Consider the following 13,282-nt stretch of genomic DNA (forward strand, 5'->3'; position numbering starts at 1 on the left):
CGTTATTAGGAGGTGCCTTTGTGGCTTATTTATTTTTCTACTATACCTCTTTATTGAGTGTAGTCCTGTTTTTTGGACTCGATTTATTTTCTTAAATACTCACTTTGAGGCTTCCACCTGTAAAAGTTGTTTTGTGTTGTTTATTTTTCCCCTTCTCCTAAAATGTCTGCGTAAGCAGTTTAGTGGTTATTCGTTACACGGATAACTTAAAGAGTCCCTATTATCTGCTGTGACTCACAATGTCGCTTGAAGGCATGTGAACCAGGGGCGGATTTAGGATTGTAGGAGATCCGGGGCTTAGCCCAGATAGGTGCTTTTTTTTGTTTTGTTTTTTTATTTTTTGATATTTTATTTGTTTCTTTTTGCAGGCAAGGGGTGGCATATTATTTTTGAATTTAATGAACCTGTACGTGCAATTTCCTGCAATCTTGACCAATAAAGCTGCTCTTTTCACTATAAAACTCAGTTAACCATAACGTAGTTATGGTTAGATTTATATATTGGGGGGATATATCATTTTTCATATGATCAAAAAGTGGTGGAGCAAGAGCATACCTTTGCTCCCCCAAGTTCAATAGTGGGAGAGCAGAGATGCTCCGAATGCTCTTATGGCCAGGCGTCTATGATTCACTGATACAAAGTAAAATAGTGCAGTGCAATAAAATAGTTAGTAAAATAGAATAAAATAATGCAATAGTGCATTGCAATAAAATAGTTATCATCGTATTTTTTCGGGAGGCCGGTAAGGAGTGCATTACAGTAGTCGAGTTGGCTTGAGATAAAGGCATGGATCTGGTTTTCAGCGTCCTTTTGATTTATAAATGGCTGTACTTTAGCTATGTTTCTAAGGTGGAAGAATTAAGTTTTTGTCAACTTGTTGATTGTGATTTAAAGCTTGGGTCTGAGTCTACCATAACACCAAGACTTAACTCACTCAAATACAGTTAGCAGCTGGATAGACCACAGATGGAAATTAGCTTCTTTTAAATCTGGTGCAAACATATTTTCATGTAACAATGATGAATTGTCAAAAAGAAAAGAAAAAAAAAATTAAATAGATTCTGGGCTTTTCAGAAAACATTCGGGGCTTGAGCCCAAGTAGCCACCCCCTAGCCCCGCCCCTGATGTGAACCCCCCAGAACAGTCAGTCCCCCAAACACCCCACACATCAATCCCTACCACATCCGCATCCAAGACACACCCCCCGATAAAGCATCCCATGACCGAAGTGTTGCACGGTATACCGATACTAGAAAGGTATCGCAATACCCTGCCGTTAAAAATGGTACTATAACCCGTTTTGTCAGTACCGGCACTTTAAGAATGACAGTGTTTTAATAATCGTAGTGTTTTAATAATCGTATTTCCTATCAGTTGTGTTGATGTGGGGCAGCGTGTGTGTGCAGCGCTCTGCTTCTATCCCCTGCAGGCATAGCAGGCGTGCTGACTGCTTTTTCAGCTTCTGCGGACAGAACGAGAGGCGCGTGGCTGCGAGTACAACAAGTGCTCTTGCTGATCGTCCACGGCTTGTTGACAAAGCAGACGCACGGAGCATTATTTTGCTTAAATAGCAGACAGTCAGGGCAGGCCGGTGGACACCACAAAGCCCGTCTGTAAGGGATGTGTTAAACCCACGCAATGGTCCCACAGCCTTATGTTCCCACATTTCTAAGATTTTTCTCAAAATTAGGCCATATGATCCCACAGCCCTATGTTCCCACATTTCCTTTTTTCTCTTAATTTGGTAGTCAATTACACCCAACCTATTATCCAATTGTCCTCTGGTAGTAGAGGGGGTCGTCCGGGAACATAGGGCTGTGGGATCATAGGGCCTCATTTTGAGAGAGATCTTAGAAATGTGGGACCATAGGGCCTAATTTTTTGTGAAAAAGAATCTTAGAAATGTGGGAACATAGGGCTGGGACGAGGGAGCCAAACGCATCCAACTTTGCAAAGCATCTTGCCGTCAGGCCAACCTGTTCAGACAAGTGTGATTTATTTTGTGACAAGCGAACCCTCACCCTTGACCCTACGAGCTGTATTTGAACAACGATGTGTGATGCGACTGAGCGGGGCCCCGTCGTGTCCAGAAGGGTATTGAATATTGATATTTTTTAAGGTATTATCAAAACTAGGAATTCCAGTATCATGACAACACTAGGATATTCACATACATACAATATTATGCTATTTGGACAGGAAATCGGAATATAGATCTGTTGTGCAGTGTTTACAAACAAATACAGCATATTAACTTGTTGTCTAGTAAATGGTAAATGGCTGCATTTATATAGCGCTTTTGTGTACATTTTACACATTCACTCACACATTCACACACTGACTGCGGAGGCAACCATGCAAGGTGCCAACCTGCCCATCAGGAGCAATTAGGGGTTAAGTGTCTTGCTCAAGGAGGAGCGGGAATCGAACCAGGAAACTCCGGATTACCAGACGACTGCTCTACCTCCTGAGAAGCCTGTCGCCCCAAATGTTTGCCCTTGTATTAAGAGCTCAGTCTGTCAATCAATATTAGAAGATGGTTATGGTGTTTTTGTTTTGTTCTTGATTTATTGTGATGTTTCTTCTTGACTTGTTTAAAGAAGACGTGTCCGGCCCATGGTGACATTAACTCATTCCGCGCCATCGCTTAATCCATGAGATGGCGCTAGTACGCCACCGCTGTAAGTCAATGGGGGGACTGCGAGATTTGCGAGTCCTTAAAATATATCTTAAATTATATCTATGGGTCTAATACACCCGTCGATTATCAGTGAGTTGCTTCCAGTCAACATGTACAAAACGGATTGTTTTTTTATCTGTACATTTCCGTTTTATAGCCTTTTTAATATGAGTATAACTTTGGGTGCTTCTGTGTAATTCCAGAGAAAGACGCGATAATAGCGTTTTAGTGGAATACACTAAACACGTTGTCATCTTTCGCCTGATTATCGAATCTTCCTGAAATCAACGCTAGATCATCATTATTATCCTTCCTCATGCAAAAATGAAAAGAGCCCTGTACCGCGGGGCTCCGCCGCCGCCTCCTCCCACTCAACGGCACACAGCCACACACACAGCCGCGATCGTGGTAGAAAGACATATCAGATCAACGATCACATTTTTATATAGTGTTCTTATTTTTTTTTTTTTTTTTTTTTCAATGTTAGTCATTATGCCAATTCCAAATCCCCTACCTGGTCATTGCGTGCTCTGCCCCCTACCGTCAGTCTGGGAGGGCGGAGACTATCACATGCTTCCCCCGACACGGCCGCCCTTATATAGTGTTCTTACCTTGTATCTGATGTAATGCAAAAGAAATAATCCAATTATCTGATCGCCATTTGAAGTACTGGGCACGGAGGTCCATGCCACGTTCAACAGCATTCCATATTGTACCAGATGTATCGTTGAAACAGGTTTCCTCGCCTGAGTATTTAAACCACGCCCGCACGGCTTGGATCGTCCCAGAAAATAAAAGTGGAGTGCAGTACCAGCTGGAAGGCGTAAGCGGCAGTATTTGCCCTTTTGCGAGCTCAGACCCATTCCAAACAATAACATCAGGCTGGATGGATGAAAATGAATGGATATCGCTAATAAAAGAAATAACGATTAAAACCCGACTATACTCGTGATTGACGCTCAAGCGATGGCGAGTTAACTCGACTATCATCGTGACTGGCGCTGAATGAGTTAACGTGTGTTGTCGGGCCTTACAAATAAATTTGATTTGATAGGTACATTTTCTGTTTCTATAGAATAAAACTCATTTGATATAGAATTTTTTTTCAATGAAAGCAGCTCCAGAGTTTATACTTGATGACATCACATCACATCACAAGTTTGATTCTTACTTCCCTGGTGTCTGGCTGTGGGAGAGAGGAGCTCATGTTCACACATATTAATTGATTAGGAATGAGAGCATATTGCATATATTTTATCTTTGAATAGGGTGTAATGCTTCCATAAATGGCTGCATTTATATATAGCGCATTTATATATAGCGCTTTTATCCAAAGCGCTTTCGATTCAAGAGATTTATTCGTCACATACACACACGAGACATGTTGTGAAATGAAGGATGTACAATTTGTTCCTCACATTTTACCCGTTCACTCACACATTCACACACCGACAGCGGAGGCGACCATGCAAGGTGCCGACCTGCTCATTGGGAGCAGTTAGGGGTTTAAGTGTCTTGCTCAAGGTCAAGGACACTTCGACATGCTGCCCGGGAGGAGCGGGAATCGAACCGGGAACCTCAAGATTACCAGACGACTGCTCTACCTCCCGAGCTACTGTCGCCCCCACGATTTATGTAGATAATGTACATGATATATCTTTAGTGTATCTGTGTCTCTATCTTTCACTGCACCCCTGCATGGATGTGAAGAGGATTAATGTCAATAATGTGCTACACTATGGTAAGATCTATCAAAAACTGATAAAGATACAGTATCTCCATAGCAGGATTGTGAACAAGGTTGTGAGTTTATGATGATGGTGGTGCAATAATTAATGCTGATGAAGGCTTCCAGTTGACAGCTAATATATACAATAGCCTAATAATAAAAATACAAGTAAAATTAAGATTTTAGGTATTTATTAAAAAATGATTCATATTACATTATCAATGTGGAACAATATAATATTGTAATATAAGTAGTCAGTTGGGTTTGTGTTGAGATGGAAGGACAAGGAACATGTGCCGGTTGGAACAAATGTACCCGAACCCACTCAAAGAGCGCCTTAATGGAGGCGGAGGCATTCAACAGCACATTAGCAATCAGCGAGCAGGAGCCGGGGACGTACGGCCGTGACACGTGGAGTGGGCAAGCATTCAGGACTCCTGAGCGAATGCAGAAGAACACCTCCGTGAAACAGAGGGGAACTGTGAGCATCCACTGCTGTCATCAGACATGGTTCACACCGTTTCCCAAAAGAAATATGCAGATCTCCTGAGCCAAAGCCATTTCACGGTACCAGGATTTGAATAAATAGCAGACATCTTCCATGGCAGCCCGATCTTGCTTAAAATGTGTAAATAAAGTATTAATCGACCACAGGAAAAAGGTACATATTGTACATTATGTTATAGCCATAAGTAATAATTGACGTATTTATGAAAATGTACAATGTTAATTACAAATAAGTATATATATTACATTAAAAAAATATTAACGTTTAACCTTGTCCTGCGGCAGTGAAAGGGTTAACCTTATGTAGTGTGGTTGTGAAAGGGTTAACCCTTTGTCGTGTGGCAGTGAAAGGGTTAACCTTCTGTATTGTCACAGTCAAAGGATTAACCCTTTGGTAGTGTGGTAGTGAAAGGGTTAACATGTTCAGAAGCGCTCATCTGCTGAGGAACAAATCACAGGGTGCTGGCATGGGAGGCAAGTGGCTTTACCTCAAGACTACTGAAACACACTTTTACAATAGCCTCGCCCCCAACCCTAACACACTGTTACCTTAAACTAACCTTAAGCCTAACCCTAACTTCAGATATGAACCATAACCGTTAAACATTAAAACAAACCATCACCATAGTATTGCTGTGTGTGTATCAGGGTGGGTTTGTGGTTTAGTTTAGTGGTGAGAGCACTTGCCCATGACCACAATCAACATGGCTGTGGGACCATTGCATGGGTTTAACACATCCCTTACAGACGGGCTTTGTGGTGTCCACAGGCCTGCCCTGACTATCTGCTATTTAAGCAAAATAATGCTCTGTGCGTCTGCTTTTGCAGATACAAAAAGTATATTGTATATTTGACTTATGGCTATAACATAACGTACCTTTTTTCCTGTGGTTGATTAGTACTTTATTTACATTTTCTGATGAGACCGTGTCCATGGTTAGGGTTTAATCTATGATAAAACGAATCTATTATAAATCTATATCTATGATAAAAACAAATCTTGTATTAATACATTTTTAATCTTAACAAGCATTAAACAAAATGGCCCAGTCATCTATTCACCTTTGTTTAATGCATGAGGCGTTGTCTAATGTTATCTAGCTACTGATAGCTCCTGATATCATCAGTTTGGTGCTGGCTGGCTAACGTGAGCTAACGTTAGCTGCTAGCCACAATGCTGTACTGTTATAATGGCATATTCCTATCGCGTTAGCATGTAAGCTAACAAAATCGGCGCCGATGAGACTAAACTCCACTCTTGGTGGTCAATTGTGTTGATGTTAGTTTTGTTTCATCAACAAATGAGAGGCAGAACACACAGTGAATGTATCCGTTTTGTTTATTGCATTTTCTTTGCTGAAAAATAAGTGGTACATTGGCTAAATAGCTCACGGAGGCATTTAAAGATGGCGGCTTGTTGATATTTTTTAGCAGGAAGTGTATTGGCACATTCAAGTTCTGATTGGTTGAAAATTGCCTTCATGTTCGCCACCTACTGCCACCTACTGCTTTGGCATTGTACTACATCACTGTGCTCAGGAGGCAAAACGAAAGTGCTCAGGTTGCAAAACGAATGTCTAACTCGGCTGCCACTACGTTGCGACCTGGAAAGCTAAACTCATCTTGAAAACGAAACGAAAACACCCTAGGTGTAACTCCAGCCTGAGTCTACGGGCCTAAGTGTGGAGGCAGCGTGTCTGTATATTCGATCCCCATAGTCCAAAATGGCCAGGAAAGTTGATTCAACAGATCAAAGGGAAACTGGCTTTGTTTCCACACAAAAAAACGATCTTTTGTCGCAATTTGCTAACAAGATTCCCGAAAAAACCTCTTAAACATCGGACGCCCCGAGATACTTGTAATCTGTGACCCTTTCAATATTTGAACCATTTACAGTAGATATATGCAGATTTCCATAGTCTATGTTTTGGGATTTCAAGAAGAATTTAGATGTATTTGGATTTAGACGGTTTGAGAGCTTTTTGGAGGGGGCTAAATAAAGGTTCTCCATGGCTAGTTGAAGAGAGTCCGCTATACAATACACACTTGTGTCATCCACAGGGCCTGACAACCTTTCAACGAGGAGACAATATCATTTATAAAAATTGTAAAAAGGACTGGACCTAAAATCAAACCCTGTGGAACACCCTTTGTTATCTGCACAAACTCCAGTGACAGAGCATTACAGAACCAGAACATCGTGGGTATCATGTGGAACAATGTAAATCTCTGGATTCCTGTGCTGTGATAAAAAAAAATCACAGCAACGGCTCTATTTATAAGGTGTCCCCCACTGTGTGTCAGTGTAAGGAAAGCAGAGATGGAGATGTGCATGTTTGCGTGTGTGAGGAGGAAGAAGACACAGCCATGTCCCCTGGTGCTCACCAAGACTCCATGCCGGTACCGAGCCTGATGAGCCGGGGACAGGGACAGAGCGGGGGACAGGGAGAGAGCGGGGGAAAGGGACAGAACCAGGGACAGGGAGAGAGCGGGGGAAAGGGACAGAGCCAGGGACAGGGAGAGAGCGGGGGACAGAGCCGGGGACAGAGACAGAGCGGGGCACAGAGCGGGGGACAGGGACAGAGCGGGGGACAGGGACAGAGCGGGGGACAGAGCGGGGGACAGAGACAGAGCGGGGCACAGAGCGGGGGACAGGGACAGAGCGGGGGACAGAGACAGAGCGGGGGACAGAGACAGGGACAGAGACGGGGACAGAGCGGGGCACAGAGCGGGGGACAGGGACAGGGACAGAGACGGGGACAGAGCGGGGGACAGGGACAGAGCCGGGGACAGGGACAGAGCGGGGGACAGGGACAGAGCCAGGGACAGGGAGAGAGCGGGGGACAGAGCCGGGGACAGAGCGGGGGACAGGGACAGAGCCGGGGACAGGGACAGAGCGGGGGACAGGGACAGAGCCAGGGACAGGGAGAGAGCGGGGGACAGAGCCGGGGACAGAGCGGGGGACAGAGACAGAGCGGGGCACAGAGCGGGGGACAGAGACAGGGACAGAGACGGGGACAGAGCCGGGGACAGGGACAGAGCGGGGGACAGGGACAGAGCGGGGGACAGGGACAGAGCGGGGGACAGAGCGGGGGACAGGGACAGGGGGTGAGGCAGCGTCGGTCTCGAGGGAACTTTAGGAGGAGACAGGGATTAGACTCCTTTGCAAAATGTGAAATGGAAGAGACAGGCACGGTTCGGGCAAAAACAGGTGCAGGCGCTGGATCATATCTAACTGGGACAGATGAAATGTAGTGCCGAGGGTGAATCACAGTCACACAGTGTACGTCTGCAAGTAATCCAATTGATCTGCACACGTGCGTGAAAAACTGTGAAATACATCAGCTTTTTTTTCCAATGACTTAATTTGCATTAATTTGCATGCAGAGTGAACACAATGTAAAGAAAATCACATGGATTTTCCTGAGGCGTTGCACGTGATCCACATATTGATCATGATTAGAGGAACTCTATAGTAAGACTATGGCCAATAGCGGCAAACGCATAGGTTAAATGGCCGTATTGCTGCACCCACCATCGCAGCCTGTATAGTCAGTGACGCTAAATATTGGTATTGGCCCTGGTATTGTTATCAATGATTGTCGCGCTCATCAGATACAATTTACAACTGATATTGGTGTTCATGTCACTGCATACGCTGGACCTTCTACAAAAAAAATCTCTAATAATGAAATGCATAACGAGACTGAGCATCATCCCATATACTTTACTGTACACACTATACAGTATATGGCCCACTGTGCAGTAAGAGCCGAGTGTACAGTAATTAGTCTCCATCTGGCTCACATTGTGCATTCAGTGAATTCAGAAATATGAGCAGCATAATTAAGCTAAGAGTTGTCTCAAGTGCTTTTCTGATACGCACGCACGCACGGACACACACACACGCACGCACGCACGCACGCACGCACACACACACACACACACACACACACACACACACACACACACACACACACACACACACACACACACACACACACACACACACACACACACACACACACACACACACACACACACACACACACACACACACACACACACACACACACACACACACACACACACACACACACACACACACACACACACACACACACACACACACAGCTTATCATGGAGATGTGTCCTTCATCGCCAGGAAGGCGATTGGAAAATTACAAAATGCTAATTCTCCATTAACTCGCATGGGGTATCCTTATATACATGTCATGCTTTATCAGTGGAAATATGAATCCAGTACATTATTTATTATGCACCAGGTGGGCTTCTTTGAATTACTTTCACCAATGGCGTCTTAATTACAATGTGCATGTTCTTGCAGAATGCCAATGCGATGAGGTGCTCCAGCTTGCTACGCAATCATGTATGACAGATGGTTTTGTTAAGGGGTGAGGCAGTCCAATCAAAATAAACTGTATCAAGCAATCAATCATGAACACAGGGCGGCTGGATTTGATTGTAGCTATTAGCTGCTGTTGTAAATAACAACAACAACAACATAGTATCACAACCAAAGCAGTGCAGATGCACTCAGTTCCCTGCTGCAACACAGTACATTTCGCAGAGTAAATTTTACTCAGTTTTCCAGTACTGTGTGGAAGTAAATCTGTACAGAATTGGCCCTATTCGTAGAGAATTTCTGATATTATTTTTCTGATGTTATGTTAGAAGTGGGTACTCCATCAATGAAGCAATGCCTGAAATCTTAATTTTAGCAGGCTTTAATTCGTTTTTGTGTTGTTGTTTTTTTGTGTGTGGGGGTTACATACTGGCCACAGACATGCTGATGTATTTCAGCTGTCAACTGGGAGCCTTCGTTGAAACTGGGCAGTCGTACTGAGAACTCACTTCACACTTCCCCTTCTGTTTTTGATTGATTATTTCTCTCTTGCTCCCCGAGATGAAACTATAGGAATAATGATGAAAGGCACATGACTAGAACCGCTTTCCCTCAGACGTGCATCAGTCCGTCTTGTTATTCTCCTCCACGACTGGTCCCATACTCTTGATTTGCATGCAGTGCCATCATTGGCTGCCTGAATAGTGCATTTCAACAAGCTGCTGTGTGCTGATTGGCTGCATGCAGAAGAGAGCATCCCTGCCACCAAGAGCAGGCATATAAGGCAGTGCATGGAACCACGGAGACAGACACACATACTAGTCAACCTTGAGGAGCTTTGTCAGAAACCCTTCTACCTGTCTGAATCCACTAGCGTGTAAAGAAGAAGAGAAGTGGAGAAATATACCGCCCCTAAGAGATTCACAGTAAAGTGCTGAGTGAAGATTCTCACGCAACAGCCCTGTAACCAGAGGAGGAAGTTAGAGAGGATACAGGTGCTTTGACAGATTATCAGTATCTCTGCTCTGCAGCATCTGCTCTAACCAAAGCCAAAGCAGCATGTCTCTGGAGGTGAAAGAGAAGACCCAGGTACGCCTGGTGTTCCTGGGCGCGGCCGGGGTGGGCAAGACGGCCCTCATTCGCCGCTTCCTCCAGGACACTTTCGAGCCCAAACACCGGCGCACCGTGGAGGAGATGCACAGCAAGGAGTACGACATCGGCGGCGTCAAGGTGATGGTCGAGATCCTGGACACCAGCGGCAGCTACTCCTTCCCGGCGATGCGCAAGCTCTCCATCCAGAACAGCGACGCGTTCGCCCTGGTCTACGCCGTGGACGACCCCGAGTCCCTGGAGGCGGTCAAGACCCTCCGGGACGAGATCCTGGAGGTCAAGGAGGACAAGTACACGCCGATCGTGGTGGTGGGGAACAAGATGGACCGGCGGGGGGACGAGCGGCGGGTGGCCAGCGAGGACGTCCTGTCCACCGTGGAGCTGGACTGGAACAACAGCTACCTGGAGGCCTCGGCCAAGGAGAACTCCAACGTGGTGGAGGTGTTCCGGGAGCTCCTGCAGCAGGCCAACCTGCCCAGTCGCCTCAGCCCCGCCCTGCGCCGGCGCAGAGAGACCTTCCCCAAAGACATCGGGTTCAAGCCGCCCTTGAACAAGACCAACAGCTGTGTCGTGTCATAACGGGGCAGATGGCGGATGAGGCGCGGCGTCATCATGTGACATACGAGGGCAAGGTGCAAAAGAGGAAAAAAGAAGTGGACAGAGGTGGAGAGAGGGGGGAAGGCAGAGAGAACTGATTCTGACCCGAACACTTCTAGGATTCTGCTCTCGATGGTGCGGATGGAGATGTTGCGAGAACTGAGAGGGAGAGAGGATGGTATTAAGATTTTATACCTTCTGGATGCATTTGATTCAGTGGAGTGACTGAAGAGGGAGGAGGGAAGAGGCGTTTATTACCCACTTAATTCAATGTGACGTTGTTGCTGCTTATTTGGTGACATGATGCTGGTGTTTAGATCAATGTATAGGTTTTGTATCTGCATTTAATGTTCACCTACAATAAGGCGTTTGGACTGTTGCAAATATATAGTGTTTAGAGTGGTTTGTGCACACGTTTTTTCTTTGTAAACATGTTCTCATTTGGATATTCACCTGTAGCAGATCATTATGTTTACATTTATTTTCTATTCAATGTATGTAATCAATGCAATGCAAATGTATAGGCTATAGTGCACAAGCACCTTTCATCTTAAAATGAAACATGAACCTGTTTTTTTTTATATTTGAAATTTGTATGGGTTATTCTCATGGTGTTAGATGTTTTTCATGTTGTTCATTTTACACATATAAATGGAATGTTGATCTAAATGCTTAATAAAAAAAACTAGAAACACAAAAAGCTGATATCTCCTGTTGTCCATTTCAAAGTGTATGTGGCAGACAGGATGGTGTGCCTGAAAGGGAGAGTTAAAACTGTTGCTGCATAGTTAAAGACAATTCATAAATATAAACTAGAGTTAAAACTGTTGCTGCATAGTTAAATCAATTCATAAATATAAACTAGAGTTAAAACTGTTGCTGCATAGTTAAAAACAATTCATAAATATAAACTAGAGTTAAAACTGTTGCTGCATAGTTAAATCAATTCATAACAATAACATAGAGTTAAAACAGTGTCTGCATAGTTAAATCAATTAATAACTATGACTTATAGGTAGAAACTGGTGCTGCATAGTTAAATCAATTAATAACTATGACTTAGAGGTAGAAACTGGTGCATGCATAGTTAAATCATGAGCCACATTTTACATTTGCTGATACAGCAGCTAACTTCAATATGTTAACCATTTGTCTATGCCTGTTGTTTAACAAATACATTGTTAACAAAGTTTACAGATATAAATACAAATAAAAAATGATAATTAAAAGTGCATTCATTTCTCCATGACACATGATAAATCAACTCACTTAATATAACAGTCAGACTTCATTAAATTAATTGCCGGCAGGCTGTGCAACATAAGAGGTTAAGGGATGTTAGAACATTGCAGATTTGAATAAGAGATATGTCATGTTAGCCAATGGTATGGTTGAGGATATACATACGAGTGTATGTAGCTACTCACCTGAGTCTCTGGTAATATATAATGTTTGCTCACCTACAGTAGAGTATCTAGTAGGTACATGGTACACGTGATAATGAAAATGTCCCAAAATCCCATTCAATCTGATTTGCTGCAGCTCAAATGTATCCCCTTGCCCCACTTTGCCTTTTATGTCTTTGTCTGTGTTTTGTGTATTTTTGTATGTTTGTTTTTTGTTTTTGCTGCCATTTTGGCCAGGTCTTGCTCGAAAAAGAGATCTTTGATCTCAAGTGACTACCTGGTAAAATAAAGGTAAAATAAAAAAATTTAAAAAAAATCTTCCTGTACACTTTTCTCTTAACATTATATATTAGTAGGCCATCTAGTATCTGCTAAATGATCATTAAATGAAATGTAGGCAGTTAAGTCAACTGAAATAAATGCAAGTGTGAAGTCTAAAGTTTCTTGATACCATGTCTCATATATTCAGATAAATGTCACCCTCTACTGGAGAAATATCCACACTACATCTTCTCTCACACAGGTTGTACCTGTCTGTATTAGGCTGGTAAAGCTATGCCTCCTAAAGTGTGAAAACGGAAGTACAGGAAGTACCGACTACAGGCTTTCCGGTTTCGACAAAACAATTATAGAAACGTGTGAAGTGCACAATATTTCCTCATTTAAGCCACTGCAACGGCTTTGCCTTAAGAATTTACTACATGACCGGGACGTTCTAGCTCAGGGGTGGCCAACCAGTCAGAGACTAAGAGCCACAAAAAAATGACTGTGATACCACAAAGAGCCACACCATATACCAGCGTTTCTCAACCTTTTTTTTCAGTCACGGCACCCTTCATGTGTTTATAGGTCTCACCCTCTGGCCTCTGAAGTTGCTAATGTCTTTT

The 13,282-nt window shown here is 43.7% G+C and overlaps 1 protein-coding gene across 1 annotated transcript; it reads left to right on the forward strand.

The window, feature by feature from the left end:
- Window positions 1–10,341: 10,341 nt before the first annotated feature.
- Window positions 10,342–10,971, forward strand: rasd4 (rasd family member 4; the record flags this gene model as incomplete). The annotated part of the gene is made up of 1 exon (XM_084319005.1): window positions 10,342–10,971. The coding sequence occupies one exon, from the start codon at window positions 10,342–10,344 to the stop codon at window positions 10,969–10,971; it is 630 nt and encodes a 209-aa protein (XP_084175131.1).
- Between the last annotated feature and the right edge of the window lie 2,311 nt (window positions 10,972–13,282).

The sequence above is a fragment of the Notolepis coatsorum genome (assembly GCF_963971535.1).
Source record: "Notolepis coatsorum genome assembly, chromosome: 7".
Taxonomy (NCBI): Eukaryota; Metazoa; Chordata; class Actinopteri; order Aulopiformes; family Paralepididae; genus Notolepis; species Notolepis coatsorum.